The sequence below is a fragment of the Quercus suber genome, unplaced genomic scaffold (assembly GCF_002906115.3).
Source record: "Quercus suber isolate HL8 unplaced genomic scaffold, Cork oak 2.0 scaffold_143, whole genome shotgun sequence".
Classification (NCBI taxonomy): domain Eukaryota; kingdom Viridiplantae; phylum Streptophyta; class Magnoliopsida; order Fagales; family Fagaceae; genus Quercus; species Quercus suber.
The window spans coordinates 521747-542183 of NW_027069604.1; the positions used below are offsets into that span (position 1 = coordinate 521747).

General features: G+C 34.3%; 1 protein-coding gene and 2 long non-coding RNA genes across 3 annotated transcripts; all 3 read left to right on the plus strand.

The window, feature by feature from the left end:
- The first annotated feature begins 1031 nt into the window (after nt 1–1031).
- LOC112017786 (uncharacterized) lies at nt 1032–2616 on the plus strand. The gene is made up of 2 exons (XR_010630244.1): nt 1032–1207; nt 2271–2616. It is a non-coding gene; the product is annotated as an uncharacterized LOC112017786 (long non-coding RNA).
- A 3015-nt stretch (nt 2617–5631) lies between these two features.
- Nucleotides 5632–9172, plus strand: LOC136068945 (uncharacterized). Its single transcript, XR_010630241.1, has 3 exons — nt 5632–5697; nt 5805–5945; nt 8707–9172. It is a non-coding gene; the product is annotated as an uncharacterized LOC136068945 (long non-coding RNA).
- A 3809-nt stretch (nt 9173–12981) lies between these two features.
- On the plus strand, nt 12982–19384 carry LOC112038688 (protein FAR1-RELATED SEQUENCE 5). The gene is made up of 2 exons (XM_024071524.2): nt 12982–15705; nt 19074–19384. Exons 1-2 carry the CDS (start codon nt 13498–13500, stop codon nt 19239–19241), a joined length of 2376 nt encoding a protein of 791 aa, XP_023927292.2. The 5' UTR covers nt 12982–13497; the 3' UTR covers nt 19242–19384.
- The last annotated feature ends 1053 nt before the right edge of the window (nt 19385–20437 follow it).

Below are 20437 nucleotides of genomic sequence, written 5' to 3' on the forward strand. Positions count from 1 at the left end.
TTGTAAAGGTCACCTCATGTATTTTGTAAATAGTTTTATTGTTACGATTTCATTATGTATTTTCATTATATGCACTATTTATAAGATTTATTCAATGGATCTTTTTTTCCTCCCCATATAGGTTAATATTAAATTATAGCATTATCTTCCAATTAATAACACGTTGATTACTATATAAACAAAATTGGCAAAAAAAGGATAATAATTACGGAATACTAGCCTCTGAGCACGCGCTCATGCGCGTGCTCAGAGGCTCTTCTATTTTTTGGGTAAGGGTTAATTTAGAGCATTTATTATAATTTGGGATTACTACATTCTCTAATCACAAAAAAAAAACCTAGGGGTGTGATAATAAATTTTAATAATTTATTGATCTCTTACACAGAATGCACTAAAGTATAAATATGTGTATATTTTTTAATAAAAGATTTGGACAGAAGGACCGAATTATTATCTCATTTTCACAAAATGAAGTACTAAATTTACTAAGAATAAATCTTAAGGACTAATTTGACAATTGAAGTAAATGTCAAGAGACTAAAATGGAACTTTAGCATTTTTTTTATTTATTTATTTAAAAAAGATTCATTTGATTTTAGACATGTTTTAAAAAATTTTGACAGTAATTATTTACTTTTAAAACTTAAACTAAACATAAAATATGTCTATAAATATGAAGATATATTATTCATTTAATTAATTATTTGTTGTAGCAATCCTGTCCTAATTTTTCAAGAGTTATGGTGCTTTCGTGTCGTGTCCTATATTGTCTGTTTCAATGTCTGTGTCAGTGTCAATCAGTGTCTTTGTCCACTCTCTCTAATATTTTAGAATGCGTGAGGTGATGATGGTGTTTTATCATGGTTCATGTACCAAAAGCTTCTCAAGCTAGTGGAGTTCAAGCCGAAGGAAGTGATTTCAAGGGAAGCTACTCTACTTATTTTCATGGTTGGCGTTCCTAACGTTACTAAGTCAGTTTTAATTAATTCGATCCATCAAATTGCATCGTCTTGCTTTCCTGGTAAGCTGTTACTATGTTATGCTAGATTATGTTTAAATGTCATTGTCTTTAAATGGAACTATGGGGAAGTTTATTAAATTTTATTGAACAATAACTGCTTTTGTTTTCTTTCATAGTGCAGGAGAAGATGAAGCGTGCTACTGTCGTCCCACTCCTGGTGTTACTCAAGATATTGCTGGATACAAGGTGAAGAGATTCTGTGTCTTATGGTTTATTACCTTAGAAAGTAAAGAGAGACTGAAAGTCTAGTTTCTTGTGTCTTTCACAGTTGATGTTGTTGCTTTTATGAGAAGCAAACTGATTGCAAGGAATTTATTTCTGACTTAATTGGTTGATTGCCCCCACGCCCCAACCCAATTTTGCTAACTGTCTTACTAATTCTTATTTATTTTTTTACTTTTGATTTTCTTTTTTAGCTGGCAAGCATTTGTAGCTTTACATGAATAGGAAAATAAACTATCTGGTTTAGGTATCTGGTTTTATTGCCAATTTGTGGTCTATGGTGTTTGGTTTATTTGGAGTTTGTTGGGTGATGTTGAAGAATGTTGCTGAGTTGTTAGTTTGCTGGCCTGGTTGTTTTTGTCGTCATTGGAATGGGAATTTGTGGATGGTTGCCCCGGCATTGTTTGATGTGTTGCTTATGGAGAGAGAGGAAAAATTGGAATTTTGAGGATACGGAGAGAGCTTTGCATGATCTCAAATTATTTATCTTTAGAACCTTGTTGGACTGGATGTCAGCTTTGCATAGTCAGCCATTATGTTCTGTTTTTGATTTGATAGATTCATGTGTGTAGTTGGGCCACACTATTTTTTTGATATCAACAAAATTGCATTACTTATATAAAAAGAAAAGTTTGTAACAAGCTAGTTTGGGACTAGTTTATAAACTAGTTTTTTGCTTTTTAGTTTTTCTTTACACTTTTTTAAATCCTCACTTTTTCTTACTTTTTCTCACTTTTTCAAAATACAAGTATATTTTAGCATACTTTTAACAAAAAGTTTTCAGTAAAAAATTAAATAAGTTATTCCCAAACGAACACTGAATCAGTTGCATAAACTTTATTTAAAGACATGTTTTTAAGGTCAGGCTAAATCATCAATCATTTGCCTCTTTCCTTTTCTTTTTAAAATCTTATTTTTTATTCTATCTACTGTTTCCTTTCTCCCTCTGTTGTTGATCTGCTGTTGAATTCTTTTGGTTCAACATCTATGTATGTTTAAATGCTGACATTGAATTGTTAAGCTGCAGATTGTGCATCGGCCTAGCATATATGTCCTAGAAACTCCGGGTGTATTGGTCCTAAGGATCCCTGACATAGAGACAGAACTGAAGCCGGCTTTTGCAGGTATCATGCTCTTGCAAATAATTTCTCTCTAGTTTCTTGTGAGATTTCTTACAGTGCACATGTGAATGTGCACAAACATATACACATAGCTACCTGCATGCTTTTTTAGTTTTAGATGTGCTAATCTTGCTTGAAAGATCAGTGTTGTAAACATTCAAAAATAAGTGACTCTACAATCACGATTAAGAGAAGTCATAGACTACTCAACCTGAGCTGATTTGGTTGCAATAAAGAAATTGGATTCAGCTTCAGTATATGTGGTTTTTTTGGGGGTTGGGGGTAGTTGTTCAAGTCAATATGAAATTACTTTTGTCACATTGTACTCCTTATTCTATCTGATAATGCTTACCAAATTCTTAAATGCACATGAAGGGTCTGTAAAAGATTCAGTGGTAGGTGAGGAGCGAATTGCACAATACTTGCTGGCAGTTTTAAATACTTAAGGGACTCCCCTTCATTGGAAGCACTTGAACAGTAGGAGACTAGAAGGGATTCAATATGATTCTAAGGAAAAACATGAGTATAATCTTAAAGATCTTCGGCCAAAAAGGACGAAGCCGCCAAATGACTCTGATATGCTTTACATTGAGTTAATTTAGGATCGTTTTCATTTAATCATTTTCTCTAGGATGGCCCAAAGTATTTTAAAACTTTTTGTCACATGACAAGTCTGAAAGGAGACAAACTTAACTATGGGCGTAAGAAAAATTATTCCAAGGATGACATAGAACTGAATGAATTTAGTGATAAGTCTTATCGTTGAGTTATTAAACGGGTATGACACCAATTTTGTTCTTCTAACTGGATGGAAAATAATCAGATCAGGATTTTTTTTTTTTTTAAAATTTTTGTGACAGTTAGTTTTCTTGTCATGAATGAAGATTAAGTTTTGATAACATATTTTCTAGTCATGAACGATTTATAGTGAGCTTAAGTTTCGATAACATATTTTACTTGTTGGTTATGGACATTCATGTAGGACATAATGAAGTTATTCTGTTGTGCTTACCATATGAATGGGGCTTTTAATGACCAAGGAAAAGAAAGGAGAATGTAAATCTAGAAATGTGGGCATATGCTAGGCAGATAGAGTCAATGAACTATGACTTTAGATATGGCATGCTTAATTTGAAACAAATGAGCAATAAGTTCAAACAAAATAATCTGGGGTTTTTATCTTTAGTTGATGGCTTTTAAGAAGGATAAAGAACATTTTGGTTATTTGTGACAGTGATGTTCTTTTGTTAATACTTATAGAACTGAAAACTTATAATTTTAGATACAAATATCACTCTATTCAATGTTTGTTATACCCCACATTTCTTAGTAACTAAGCTTGTTATTCCACAAAGTCCTTAGTGCCTACCAAAAAGAATCATAAAACATGAATGTAAGAACAAATACTTGAACATATTAATCCATGGATCTCTCAACTTTATGCACAAGAATGTAGTTAGGGTAGTATACACGTAACACGTTTATTTATTTACACATCTTACTTTGAATTACAATGACATAAATGTTTATTTTTACATAAAATACAAAATGCAAAATAACATATTTATTTATTTACATCACTTAAAAGCAAATTAAATAACATAAGTATTTATTTATTTACATATTGTAATCCAAATTGTAATGAAGAAATGCTTACGAATTATGGAAGGAACTTGTGACTTTGAATTGAGCAACATTTAGATTCTATTGGTTGTGACTTGTATTGAACTCCTGAAATGAAATTTGTAGTTATATAGCATATCTAAAACTAGCCATAAGGATAATACTATGAAAAATGATTATACAAAAGAAAAATAAATAAATAAAAATTTAATATGTACATTTAAGATTTTACGTGTCAATACCTTGCTGCCCAAACATCGAAACACAATGTTCTAGAAACAAGATTCAATTCCTCCGTGAATTAAATAGGATTAAATGTTTCTTCTTCTTCTTCTTCTTCTCTCTCTCTCTCTCTCTCTCTCTCTCTCTTTTTCTAAATCAGTGTGGGGAAAATAAATATTTAGAAGACCAGTTTAGTTTTGGAAATTCAATTTCATCCAAAAAGATATTTTTGGTTTTAATTTAATTTGAATCTAATTTGGACAGAGAGCTTTAGCTGGTTTTTTTTTTTTTTTTTTTAATTTATATATAAATGAAATAGGGGGTTTGGGTTCATAGCACAAAAAAAAAAAAAAAAAAGTTGTAAAGACTATTATAATAATAGGACAAAAATACTAATAACAAGACAAATCTGCCCTTACCTCATCATCTTGTGTTGGTAAATTTACGCTACCCTCATCAAGAACAATCTGTGGTACATGAGCAATCTTCTCTACATTTTCTACTTAAATCAGGACAACCATATATCAACAATTCTGTTAGTGCCTCCATCCCCTATGGTAGAGATGACAACTTAGGGCAATTGTCAATCCAAAGTATCTGTAGTGATTTCAAACATGGCAACCACTCTCGGCAAAGCCTGAAATTTTCACATCCTCCAATCCATAGAGCTGTAAAGTGTTTGCAGATCCTTGAAGCCATTGGGGCAAAACCTCCAACTTGGTAAACGAAAAACATTAAATTTTGGAGGCTCAACTTGAGATCTTGATTGTCTTCTTCTCCCGCTCCTCCATCAAACTAAGCTCTTTACAATCCCTAATTATCAGGGTCTCTAGGGCAGTTAGGTGTTTGATACTCAATGTCAAAGAGGTCAAACTTGGACAATCTCCAACAACCAATGTTCGAAGATAGGTGAGGCGGCCCTCCCATCCCTTCAAACACACATTTTAGATTCACACATCTCCATATCCACAAAGATCGAAGAGAACTCAAGCACCTACTGCCTTCTTTGACAAGTAGGTATGCTTTGTTGTAACCATAAAAACCTGAGCTTGATTATGTCCCCTATACCTTTCGGCAACCGTTCAAGATTGTGGCAATTTTCAAGCAGTAAAGTTTGCAAACTGTGCAGCTTGCAAATGGAATCTGGAAGTTGCTTGATTATGTGATAGAATGAAGGTCGAATATCTCAAATGTTTCAAACTCCGATAGAACTTGGCAACACCTCAAAGGATGAATTTTTCAGGTCAAGCACCCGCAAGTACTTAAATCTTGAGATGCATGTTTCAAGTAAGGACATGGATTGGTCTATTTGGAAAATAATAGTCTGAACTTTGCTCAACTTCTCTAATTGTGTTGTAACTTCTTGCCCATTGTCTAAAAATGACAGGTGACAAACTTCTGAGCAAGGGTGAACTTCTTGGTACTACTGAACACTCTCTTTTGGCAATTGAGAGTGCAAGATCATGGATAAGATCATGCATTTTAAAGGTAAAATACAAGATATTTTCTTGTTCAACATCTTGAAAGAAAGATCTCGACAACAGCTCCTATATACAAGTTGCCAACATCTTCCAACTCTAGATTTTCATCCTTAGGTGATTGAAGAATTCCATGTGCCATCCAAAATTGAATCAAGAGAAGATTATTGAATACAAAATCCTTAGGGAAAATAGAACAATATGCAAAACATGGCTTCAAGTGAAATGGCAATTGATTGTAACTGAGCATCAATGCAGGTAAGATGCCACTCTCCTTTTGATTTAAATGCCATATCTCATTATCTCTAATAGATATCCACTCATGTTCATCAACTTTTGAATAGAGTAGGCAGGCTAAAGTATTCACTGCCAATGGAACCCCTTACATTTTTGACAATTTCTTTTCCAATTTCTAAGAGGTTTGGATATTGTTTTCTTCTCCTTCCTTAAATGCCAATTTCACAAACAAAGACAAACAATCCTTTTGGGATAGACCATCTAAATTGTAAGACTTTGCATGCTCATAATAGTGCAACAGAGCTTTCCGTGTTGTCACTATGATTTTACTTCCATTGCAACCGCCAAGTAACAAATTTCAATTCAATCCATTTTATATGATCCTCATTCGAAACATCATCTAAGACAAGAAGAAATTTCTTATCTTTTATATGTTCTCTTAAACGCATTGCAACTGATCTATGCTCAAATTTCATCAATACCAACTGCTGATTAGGATTTTGTTATCAATCTTTTAACATCAAAATCCTCAGACACACACACCCACATTTTCATTGAAAATGTCTAACCACCTGTTCATCATTATACACCAACTTGGCAATTGTGGTCTTCCCCAAACCTCCAATCCCAACTATAGGAATTACACTGACATTTTCGTCAACATCATGCTGCATCAAAAGATTTATTATCTTTTTTTTGTCATCATCCCTACCGATGACATTTGAGAAGGAATAAAGGAGTGGGTGATGTCCCTCCGGTAAATTGTTGTCCTCCTATCTTCAAGTCGTGCAGCAAGATTGAATTCAGCCTTAAGATCTGAAATATCATCTACTCTCTCCCTAATACCCTTGATTTTACGTGCCATTTCAAAACGAAATACAAGTGGATTAGAACCAGAAAAGAAATAACCCACCTTTTTGCGAGTGCTCCTGCATCTCTTCAGGACTTCCTTCTGCAGAATTTGATATTGAAATTCATCCAAGACATTCTCCGCATCTTTGAGCTGTCCTAGCCAATGGTTCAGCCTATGGTCACTTTCTTGCTTCTCCTCAGCATCTAAGAGTACAACCTTAATGGCTAACACGGTGCACTCAAGCTTTTTCAGATCGCTTTGTACGCCCCATGCTGAGCTGAGCTCCTCGTAAATAAGGGATCCAAGCAGCTGCACGATCTTCCCTGCAATGCAATAGGCATTTTCAGCCATGTTCTTGTGGTGGTGGGATGGAAAGGAATTTAATGGTTAAGTGAAGCAATGCCTTTTAAGTATTAGCAGCTGTTTTTATTACAGAGCAATTCCGAGAGGGCAGATATAATTGCAAAATAAGTGAAGCAAAATTGTATGTAGGTGGATTTACTGCACCATGGATCATGACATGACTTGGCACACAATTCTTTTTAGGCCATAGGCAAAGCATGGAATAGGAATGATTTAAGCATTGAGAAAAGTATATATCTTTTAATTTGTTGGGGCGGGATCATTTTTCTTTAGGTGTAAGTAAGTTAACTATTCGATACATACTCTAGTTGAGAATAGATTGGTGGAATCTCATTATTTGTTTGAAAGAAAAAGAGGGGGCTAGATAGAAGCTGTGACATACTATGCAAAGAATGATGCCTTTCTTTCCATTGTTGGCCTGTGCAGGGTACATTCTTTGAGTTGATAAGGGATGTTGGCTAACGATATTCTCTCTTTAATTGAATATCTGTACCCATACTAGTACTATGGATTACAATTGGCTTGGAATTGGGATTAGAATCAGATTCCCAACTAGCAGTTCAATGTATTGCATCAAAGAACAATTCATATCCTCCACTTCTAACAGATTAAATCAATGATTGCAGGTGTCTAATTACACAAACAATGATAAATTTAATTATTTAGCCACACAATTCTGACACTCCTTTAGTCATTTAACCACAAAATTCTCATGCTTGATTTGAAACAGATGATTAGTAAGTTCAGAGGAAAATGATCTTTCTTTTACTTTTTTTTTTTAATTTTAAATTTATTTAGCTTCACTTGATGGCTTTTTAAAAAGGATGAGAAGCTTTTTTGTTTTCTGTGGCTGTAATGTTCTTTTGTCAATACTTTTAAACAAATGAAGAATTGTTGAAAGAGTGAATGACAATAATCTATGGTAGGGATAAATGAGCAAACAACAAAAGCTTGTTCTGGGGTGGTTGAGATGATATCAAGGTAAGTAAAAAAATGTTATTTGATTTAGAAGAAGTAAATAAGAGAAAACTTACAAGGAGCCCTATAGACAATACATAAATTGTGGAAGAGTAAATGTCTCAAGCCCATCAAAGAGAGTTTATCAGTATTAGTATTCTGAAATGCAATTTATGTGCCAAATAGGTGAAGGCATTTAGACAAAAACGTCTAGTTTCAATTTGTTGAGGTACCTAGTCATCGCAGTTGCTTTGCAACTGTTATCCTCCGGTCTTGAATACCCTTTTTTTGAGGTACCTAGTCATGTGGAGGAACTACTAGTTAGGTAATTTGCCATAGGTAGATGTACATTCTCAAGCTTTAGGTAATTTTTTCCCCAACTTCTGGCTGGTAACTTGTCCCAAAACAATGCTTTAGTTGTTGAATTTTTTATTCAAAGCTCAATGGCTTGGAGTTGTACTTTGAGATTGATCTTCTTCATCGTTAAATGCTTGATGCTGAGTGCTGACCAATTGCTTTTTATTAACGTGAAGATTGATTTGTTCATATATGCTTTGGTTTTTTCAATGTTTTTACTGTTTACAAACTTGGTTTATTTTTATGTACTAGGGCATTCTAATGATTGATGCTTGGGATTAATCCTTATCTCCTCTGCCGACTTCAGAGATTGTGACTTACACATTGGGTGTTTTTAACCGTTGCAGACAATAGTGAGTGGGAGCTCCAAAATCATGGCCACTACAATTGTCAGCAGCAAGAATACAGCAACTTTTTTTTTTTTGGGAGCAGTTCGAAGTGCATAACCTGAAATTCTAGACTCTTTAGCCCTTTGATGTTATTTGATAATATTATCCTTTCTTTTTGGTTGAGGTGTTGTTGAGTTTTGGAAAATAGCATTTTGGACCCAATTTAAGGATGAGAATATTTTGAGTACTCGGAAGAGATTATGAAAGCATTAAAGTATTTATTTGCCTATTTGTGAGCTTTGGAAAATAGCATTTTGGACCCAATTTAAGGATGAGAATATTTTGAGTACTCGGAAGAGATTATGAAAGCATTAAAGGATTTGTTTGCCTATTTGTGAGCTTTGTGATCGTTTGTTTGTTTGTTTTTTTGCTTTTTTATTTTTTATTTTTTATTTTTTATTTTATCTGCTGAATGAAAAAGGAAGTCTTCAGTGTGAACTCATCTATTCCACGTTACGTGACGGTAATGGATAATACCATATGTACCACTGGGGCTTTGCTGGGGCAATTGCTCAAACCACTTATCAAGTGAAGCAATTCGATGACTCCTACTATCAAGCTACACATCCGCTGTGATATTGTTATGTTTGAGTAGTTTCTGGGTAAACACTGATCATATATGTGATATGTTAGTCAAACTCTTTTCTTTTTTAATGCTTGTAATGCTCCTACTAGAAACATAGGGAAGGTAAGTGGAAGTTGTTTTCATTTTCAAATAATATAATTTTACTTGCATAAAAAATCACCTATAAATTTCATAATGATTGAGACTTGAGAGAGTTCTCTCGTAGACACAAAACATTAGTAATATATTTCTGGTCTAAATCAACTAGCTAATACTAACATAATGTTGAGGATCTCCTATCTTTCTTGTTCAAGGTTCTCTTAGAATTATGTTGAGGACCAACAACATAATGTCATTTTGTGTTGTGTGTATATATGTGTGTATATATATATATATATATATATATGTTTTCTATTATAACAATGACATATGATGCAAATGATTAAAAGCGACTGGCATATTGCCTTGCCAATGTTTGGCATAGTCATTGTGAAAGGAAAGGTGCAGTTCATTCGGGTTTGGTGCAGTCTTTGTGGTACGTTGCATCAGTTTGTTCTACTGCTTTAATTTGCACTTCCTCCTGCAAAACAACCGTTGGTATGATATCATCTTATTGATTAAATAATAATAATAACTGCTCATCTATAAAGTAGCCACTATCTACCTTGACAGATTTAAGAATTTATATGATAAAGAAAAACAGCATAATAAAGCAATTAAAAGAGTTGAATTGACAGTGAGCAAGATGAGATCTAAAATAAAATAAATAAATATAAAAAAATAAAAAACAAAAAACCAGGTCTGTGAAAAATTAATAAGCTTTATGTGATGCATATATTTACTAGATTGTTGAAATCTATATATATCTAAAAGATTTATTGATGCTTTTGTTGAGCCACATCATCCACCAATTTTCAACATTTTCTCTCTTATTTTTGATTCTTTTTTCCTCCCTTAATCCAAACGGGTCCTAACTTTTCCCTTCCATTTTACTTTTTGATTTCTCCACTACTTTTTACTTTAATCTCACTTTTTCTCTATCCCTTTATCTTCCTTTATTATTATTTTTATTTCCCTCCTCTTACCATAAATTTACAATTCTCTTTTCCATTCTATTCATATGTTTTTCACACACAAAATGTTATATCTCTCTCTTTCTTTCTCTCGTTTTCCATGCACAAAAGGTTATTTCTCTCTCTCATTTTTTTTCTTCATTTTTTGTGGACTTTTTTATTTTTTTTTTCTTGCATCTCTACTTTAGATTGATGAATTTTGTATTATTTGGAACTCTACTTGGGTTGATGCGATTAAATTTTGTGTTTTTAAGTTGTTTTACTTTTTTATTCTCTTTGATTTAATAGATGTTATCATATTGCATTATAAAGATAGTATATAAGAATACAATGTTATTTTATTACATAACATGACTTGGATAATTTGGTGTTTATTACTATATTTTTTTTTCCTTTTCATATTATTTTCTATAAATTTCTTATTATTCTCTCTCATATTCTGTTTTGAAAAAGTTGCTCTTTCTCTTGATTGTTTGTTCTTTATTGCAATTCTACTTGATATTGATGAATCATTGTGATTTTTAAAACTCTATTTTAGGTTCATACGTTTTGGTGTAGCATTTCTTAGTTCCTCATCACAAGTATTCTCTCTCTCTCTCTCTCTCTCTCTCTCTCTCTCTCTCTCCAACAAAATTTAGAGAATAAATTAAACTTATTCAGTGTAAGTTTGATATGAATTTTGATTATCATAATAATCTCCTTTCAAAGAATGAATAATTTATTTAAATAAAAATTATACATACATACATACATATATATATATATATGTATGTATGTATGTATGTATGTATATTTATTTTGCTTAAATAAATAATGAAATTCATGCAATTAATTTAAAAGTAAGGACATAAAAAAAAAATGAATAATTGTCCTAAAGATTACATTTGTATATTCATAACTTTTATGTTTAGAAAGACTTCCACTTCAAATTAGTCATATCGAATTGGACTGAAATGCTTCATTAATGTGGTTTAACAAAAGCATAGCAACAATAAATGCTATGCTTAAGATTTTAGATATTAAGAGTTTGAGATTTTTTTATTATAATAAATTTGGATTCAAATTAAGTGCTTTCAACCCAAACATGTTTTTTCCCATTATGTAAGTGCACAAAAATAGATCGAAGTAGACCAAAATGAATCAACGTGATCTGAATGGATCGAATTAGACCAAATGGAACAAAGTGGACCAAATGGAGAGAATAGGACCGAATGGACTGAATAGAAACAAGGTGGACTAAATAGGACTGAATACGAGTGAATGGACCGAATAGAACGGAAGTGGACATAATGGACCGAAGTAAACAAAATGGACCGAATAGTACGAAAGTGGACAAAATGGACCAAATAGAACCAGAGAAGACCGAATAGGACTGAAGTAGATCAAAGTGTATAGAATAGACCGAATAGGATATAATGGACCGAAAGGACTAAAGTAGATAGAATGGACCGAAAGGACTGAAGTAGACAGAATAGGACTAATGTGGACCGAATAGGGACAATGTAAACTGAATGGACAGAAGTGGACAGAATAGGACCAATGTGGACGAGATAGAGGAAATGTGGATTGAATAGACCGAACTAGACCGAATAAAACTTTAGAGGGAAGAATGGACTAAGCAGGACCGAATAAGACTAAAGTGGATCAAAGAGGACAAAATGGACCGAATAGAACCAATGTGGACCAAATAAGACTTTTGAATATTTATCATTTTGATTTTTTAAGGCTCATATTTCTAATTTTTAATGTCTATTTTAGTATTTTTCTTTGTATTTTTAACTCAAAACTAAAGAGTTGAGCTCAAGTATAATAAAATTTCATACTTTTCAACCCAAAAATTAAAAGAAAAATTGAATTTTCAAGCAAAACTTGATAAGAAAACCTACAAAAAGAATCAATTTAAGTCCCAATTAGTCTTAAAATGGATTGAAGGGGTACCGAAATTGATTAAATGAACCAAAATATAGACCTAATTGGACTGAATATAAATTGTTTAATTTTTAGAGAGAATAAATTATCTTCAAAAAATTATACATTATCTTACAATACAAAATAATTATTTATTCTCATGTATCGCGTGGATCTACGACTAGTAATAATAATAATAATGATGGATTAGTTATTATACAAACAGGCTGAGAAGGAGAAACTCTCAAGCAAGTGGATTTTTAATTTTGTTTATTAAAGTCTTAAACTTATGAAACTGTTTTAATTTGAAGCCTTTATTTTATCTTGGTTATTGATTTACATTATTAAGGTAGCTATCTTTTTACCCTCTAATATCTGTTTTTGTACTAGGTAAAAAAATAAGTGGGAAGGGTAAATGCCTTAAAATGAAAGTATATAATAAATTTTGGAAGTTTAAATTTAGGAGCAAATTTGAAATAATTTTAATGTAATTCCCTAATAAAAAAGAAAAAGAAAAGGGATGGATAGGATGGAAGGATGGAGAAGATTGATGATGAATCGAACGGGTATAAAGATGAAGGTCCTGATGGTTGGGACAAATATAATATCAGAAGCCCTAAAACTGAACTAAAACTGAAATTGAAACAGTGAGTTGAAAAACAAAACCCAACTCCGCCAAAGTTACATTCTCTCACTCGGTCTTGTCTGTCTACCAAAATCGTTTGTAGCTGGAGCCTGGAGCTGCTTTTGCTTTGAGAAATGTTTGTTTGTATTTAATAGAAGAAGAATGTGCGGTCCGGTCAGTTGTACTTTTACTCTATTCTATTTCTACTTCTACTACTAGTTTAGTTTAGTTTAGAGTTGTCTCTTTCTTGTAAATGGTTATTATCCCAGATGATTTCAGTTTCAGATGAGCTATCATCATTATCATATCATTATTCATTTCTCTTTTTTACATTAATTTTTACACGCTCTCTCCCTCAGTCATTCTATTTCTGTTGTATTGTACTGTATTCAGAACCGGTTTGATTGTTTGGAATTTGTAATTGTTTTAGTATGAATAGGATTTTTTAGCTCATAGTCATAGGCCATTATAGCTATAGTGACAATGGAGTTTGAACCTCTGACCCAGCTGGGTAACGAGGTCATTGAATTTGACATGATTGGTCTCGCTGATGATGCCATGGACATTGACCACCCTCTCAATGTTGTTGATGTCCATGATGATGAAGATCACCTTCTTCACAATTCAACTTCAACTACTACCACCATCCCTCCACCTGACACTAATCTCGAACCTTTTGAGGGAATGGAATTTGAATCAGAAGAAGCTGCCAAGGCCTTCTACAATTCCTATGCCCGCCGTGTTGGCTTCAGCACCCGTGTCAGCATGTCTCGCCGCTCCAGACGTGATGGCGCCATCATTCAGAGGTCTTTTGTCTGTGCCAAAGAGGGCTTCCGTGTTGACAAGGACAAGGACAAACCTGGCCATGTTGATGGCAGGGTCAAGCGCCCCCGTGCTGAAACCCGTGTTGGTTGTAAGGCCATGTTGGTTGTCAAAATTCAGGATTCTCATTCTGCCAGATGGGTTGTTTCCAATTTTGTCAGAGACCATAACCATGAGCTGGTCCCCCCAGATAAGGTCCACTGTCTCCGCTCTCATCGTCATGTCTCTGGTTCCGCTAAGTCCTTGATAGATACCTTGCAGGGTGCTGGGATTGGCCCCAGTGGAATTATGTCTGCACTCATTAAAGAATATGGTGGAATTAGCAATGTTGGTTTCACAGAGCGTGACTGTAGGAATTACATGAGGAGTAGTCGCCAAAGGACCCTCGGAGGTGACACCCAGCTCCTCTTGGACTACTTGAGAAACAGGCAAGCTGTAGCTGAGAACCGCTCTCTTTTCTATGCTGTGCAGGGAGATGATGAGGATCAGTGCATGAGCAATATTTTCTGGGCTGATCCCAAGGCAAGGACTAACTACACTTACTTTGGAGACACAGTTACCTTTGACACCACTTACAGATCAAACCGCTATCGATTGCCCTTTGCGCCTTTCACAGGAGTTAACCATCATGGACAGCCTGTGTTGTTTGGTTGTGCTCTCCTCATAAATGAATCTGAGGCATCCTTTGTCTGGCTGTTTAAAACATGGCTCGAGGCAATGTCTGGGCGGCCTCCAGTCTCAATCACCTCTGATCATGATCGGGTAATTCGCTTGGCTGTTACTCAGGTTCTTCCTGAGACCCGTCACCGTTTCTGCAAGTGGCACATCTTTAAAGAATGCCAAGAAAAGCTATCCCATGTGCTTTCTGAACATCCCAATTTTGAAGCAGAGCTCCACAAGTGTGTCAACATGACAGAATCCATTGAAGAGTTCGAGTCCTGTTGGTTCTCTCTAATTGATAGATATGATCTCAGGGAACATGAATGGCTACAAACAATATATGTTGACAGGAGGCAGTGGGTCCCAGTGTACTTGAGGGATACATTCTTTGCTGAAATGTCAATAACACAACGCAGCGACAGTATAAACTCTTATTTTGACGGATATGTCAATGCATCAACAACCCTACAGCTGTTTGTTAAGCAGTATGAAAAGGCTCTAGAAAGTCGATATGAAAAAGAAGTCAAGGCAGATTATGATACGATAAACACTGCTTCTGTCCTTAAGACCCCATCCCCCATGGAGAAACAGGCAGCTGAGCTTTACACAAGGAAATTATTTATGAAGTTTCAAGAGGAGTTGGTTGAGACAATGACTTTTTTGGCAACCAAAGTTGATGAGGAGGTAATCACAACATATCAAGTTGCGAAATTTGGGGAAAATCATAAAGCTTACTTTGTTTCATTTAACATTCATGAGATGAAAGCAACTTGCAGTTGCCAGATGTTTGAGTTCTCTGGTCTTCTTTGCCGACACATACTGACAGTTTTTAGGGTGACAAATGTTCTCACTCTACCATCTCATTATGTTTTAAAACGTTGGACAAGGAATGCCAAGAGTGGTGTCATATTAGAGGAACGTGCCAGCAATCTGTTGAATGGTTCACGAGAATCACTTACTGTTCGGTACAATAATCTTCGTAATGAGGCCCTTAAATTTGTTGATGATGGAGTTAAAACTGCAGAAATTTATAATGTGGCGGTGGGTGCTCTTCAGGAAGCTGCAAATAAAGTTGCTCTTGCTAAAAAGAACAGCAGGGAAAGTGCCTTTGTCAATGCAACTGGCAGAGAAGATTGTCTGCATCAAGGAAGTGTAGCAACTAATACTTGTGGGGGTCATCAAAGTGGTTTAGAACAACCTCTGTCTGTGGTTAGTTGTTTTCTGTTATTTTACTTCAGTTAGTTGCTTCTTACTTTCTTTTTAGTTTAATATAAATAATAAGTTATTTATTTTTATCCCTTGGAACATTTCTCAAGGCTTATTTCTGTTCTTCTAGCAAATAAATAACTCGGATTTTGTATATAATATGAAGTATGAACTTACTGTACAGGTTTTCTCTACTTAGAATTATAGGATACACTTACGCTTTTTAATTATCTATGCTACACATAAAAGCACGGACTCCTTAAGGTGAAGTTTGAACGACCAAAATTCTTGTAACAAGTAAAAGAGGTTGGACATTTAATTGGGAATATTAATTCTATTTAAATGAGAAATGGAATCTCAAAAAATAAAAAAGAAATGGAAACAACTTGAATTTGGGATTAATTTCAACGACCATATTATGATAACCATTCAAATAGAAAACAAGTACTTCATAATAATTATCCTAAAGGGAGACGTTATAATTGACTTATAATTTTACTGAAAATAATATTTATGTAAAGAACAAATTAGCATTGAAAAGGTTTCACATATGCTCTAATGTTGGTATTAGTAAAAATTTTTACCTACTTATTAAAAAAAAAATTAGTAAATTTTTTACCAGTCATGTAATAATATAATGATATTGTACTGGTGTGTTGAAATTTGAAAACATCCATGATTTATCCTTCACTTGTCAAGATGTCCCAAATTATGCAAATCAGACTTGTTCTAAACTGTTTTTATAGAAGTTTTATTTATGGGTCTGAATTTCTCTGAGTTCTACATGAACAACCATAACCCCCCTTCCAACTGTCATGCTTTCAGCACTGGGCTACAACGTGTTTATAAATCCTTATAGTGCTCAAATCTGTACTATATTATAGTGCTTTCTGCTTTGAATTTTGTGATATTTACAGTGCTTTAGTGATGGTTCATTATTTTGTTGTGAATGGACTATGATTGTTTATATTCTATGGTCATTTCTCTCGCGGACTATGATTGTCTCTGGACATCCGACAATGCCTGCTCCCGGGGAATCCTTTCCTCTGTTCTATCATGTCTGAATTTCTCTTTTATTATCCACCATCTCCATGATTTGGATAATAATCAACCCCCAAAAGAGTTTAGTATTCTTCAAAATCTTGTTTAACAGATTACCAAAATCATTAGGACTCATATACTTACAATCTGTGACCTCCTCGGCTCTGATATGCGCTGTATCATCTCATGCCAGCCATATCCATTATCTTGCTTCTAATTTTCTCATCTGCTTTCTTTTCCTTTTATTTTTTATTTTTATTTCAATTATTAAAAAAAAGCAATGGCACTTCTTGGATAATTTATTCTTTAATTGCATAATTCCTTCGTAGTGCAAGCAATTGTTCATTTTTAAGGAGCCAGTGGAATTCATATGCCTTTTTGGCAAGTTAGCTTAGTGATTGGGCTTTAGCAGCTATATGGCACTCATCTATCCGGCTAGTGTTTCACTTCTTTTCCAATCAACTTGCAAATCAAGAATGAAGAACCCTTTTTTTTTAATCTCAAAGTAATTCAGTGTCCTTTATAGAGATGGTATTGTTTGCCCTAACCATTTTAGATTGTATGAATATTAAGCATTAGTAAACTAATACATGACATATGCTATTTGTAACAGAACTGGTACCTCTGTCCTCAGATCTATATATGGCTTGATAATTCCTTTGTTTCCATCAGATCTATATATGAGATCGGTTCAGCTTACAACTAGTGTAACTTTTCAAATGCTACACGCTTTTAAGATCTTTGATATCTATTAGATTTAACTATCACCTTCCACATAGGTTTATTTTCTTAAATTCTCTCATCATCATCTTTTACTACTCAATCTACTCTCTGATCTCTCTTCTCCTTCTTATCAACCTGCTCTGTATTCTTAGTTTCTCCTTTCTTTAATGCAAACCCTTCTCCCCTTGTTTCTCTCTTGAATTCTTCTCTTATAAAAAATATTCATAAAGTTGGTTTTCTCATACATGATTCCATGAGGTCTGGTTTTCTCATAGTCACTGCTTCATTTTATTTTTTTCAATCAATATAATAGATCCCCAATAGTTTGGATTAAGATTTTATCCGTTAAATTTCTGTTGAACCTCAAATTGAAATTATTTGTTTCAACCAAAGAGGATTTTGGTACTTAAAAGTGGTGCCAATGAGCTTGGATGCAACTGTTATAGATTGTCATATGCTTTGCAAATTCTTTATGTCTGCTACGTTGTTTGCTGCATATCAATCACTCTTTATTCAATCATCGTTTTAAAGACCTGACAAGAAGTTATGCCCTTTGCTATTATGCGCCAAGGGTTTAAGAGGGTTTATAGAGGTTCTGGTACTTCTTTGACGGGTGCAATCCTGGCAACCCACCAAGCCTTCGTTCAGTTGGACTTGGTCAACCTGAGAAGAGCAGAGGAGAGGCCAAGCTTCTCAGTATCTAGGTGGGATTGAGCTGTCCAGGTCTTGAGGACGAGACCTGAAGATGACATTGGTGAGAAAGAGCTGTTCTAACCTGTGTGAGAGGAACACCTTTGGAAAATTCAGTGACGTAAAGCAGTATTTGTTCCAGTGTTAGATCTAATTGGAATCAAAAATTTTTTTCTTTTAAGGAGTAATAGTTGAGAATTGTGTAGCTTGAACCCATCTCTAATTGTCTTGATTTATAGGTTCTAATTTGAATCCTGTTGGGACACTTGTTAGTCTTTATATCAGTATGCATACAGAAAAAATGAGTTGGTCTCAAACAAAGGTACATATCATATTCAAAACTTGAATGACCAGGATTGAATGATAAATCACTTACATATCTTTATCAGGTATATAATGGCAAATGTCTTTGAGGACTATGTCGGGAAGTAGAAGTTGTCAAGACATGTAACTATCCAGGCTTAGTATGACTAGAGGGTTATTGACCCCTTCTGTGAATGGATATTAGGATTTTGGATAAATTAGTAAATACCTTGGGGTGCAGTTGGGAATAGAATAGATCCTGTAAGTATATCTGACAAAAACATATGTTGGGAACATTATATGCAATGGAGAAAACTGTTTGGTACGTTTGACATGTATAAGGTTGCTTTCACATATGGATTGAAGAAGTTGCTCAAATTCATTCAAAGCCCTTGTAGCTCAGTGCTAATGGCATAACAGGAGGAAGAACAAGATTCAAATCTTCCCAACTGACATTCAGTGTGAAAAATACTGATTCTAGTGTAACTGATATTTAAATTGATGTTGTGTTGAATGATAATAATGCTCATCATATGACTCTTGGTCCCCCCCAACCCTTTTTCCTTTTTTCGTTTGTTTTGAATGGTGTGAATGAACATTGCATATGCCTGCAGGATGAGCAAGACAGGAGAATCCAAAAGCTAGCGCACCAACTTGAACGCGCGCAAAGAAAATGTGAAGTGTACCGGGCTAATTTGCTTTCAGTTTTGAAAGATATTGAGGACCAAAAATTACAGCTTTCAGTTAAAGTTCAAAACATTAAGTTAGGAATGAAAGACTGAGATCTGAATGACATTGACAGTACCCTCTCTCTCTCTCTCTCTCTTTTTCTGAGTCGAGAAAAAAAGGCGGGGAGGGGGTTGGGTTTTGAATTGAAATGACTCGTCAGTTTATGCTGAATTTTTCTCTGGCTTTCTTATTGACACCTTTCAATTGTAAAGAGAAGTATCTCTTCCATGACCTCTATCCTGCCCTTCCACTAGGTGAGTGCCTCTATGGGAGAGTGGAGTTGAATTTGGTAGGTTTAGGTGAACAACTTTATTAGGGAGAGAGAGGGGAGGTGGGGGAAGTTGATGTTGAAAATTTAATTTTTAAATGTGTGAATAGTACCGTAGGGCCCATTTTTAATGAAAAAGTTGCTGAAAGTAAAAATTATGGGTCCGTAAACAGTGCACAAATGCATTGTTCATGGACAAAAGTCAACAAATGCGGCTACTGTCAGCTTTTATGTCTCTGTCTCTGGGAATGCTAAAAAAAAAAAAAAAAAAAAGATAGAAACGCAAACACGTTTGGTAAGCACAAAACGCGCTTTCCAAACGCACACTTAGTCCCGTGCTCAATATTTTTCCCACTTGTAATATGGAAAATAGCATTGCATAAACCCTCTTTTAAGGCACTAAAAATGGAGGTGAATATTTTGTCGCATTTCTGGATGCATTGTACTGAGTCTTGAAAGGTATTTTCTTTTTGGTAAACTTGAAAGGTATTTTCTTTTTGGTAAACTTGAAACGTATTTGATGACTTCCATTAGCCATCACTGGCAATGGGAAAACGACAAGTTCCTACCATATGAAAGGAGATGGGAGTTCTTTGAAAAGGCAAACTCTTCTCATTATCGTGTGATGGATTTGGCAAAAGACGAGAACTCTTCTTCTGACTATTATGAGAGTGAAGGTGATAATGATGATAGGACACTCTTTTCTGCCAACATACCATACTCTCAGGTCTCAAAACACTTTTTGTTAATTTGTTTTTATAAATCTTCGCCTATTGTTGGTCGCATTTACCCAAAATTTAGCAAGAAATAATTTTCTCTTTGCCATATTCCTTGTAAAGATCTGTTTAGAATCTGCTTATAAATTGAAAACTTTTTGTTGAAAATATTGTAAATAAAAGTAAAAATTAGCTGAAATAGTACAAAGGTTCATGAATAATATTAAAAAATATAGTGGAGCTTATAAATAGTAGCTAAAATAAG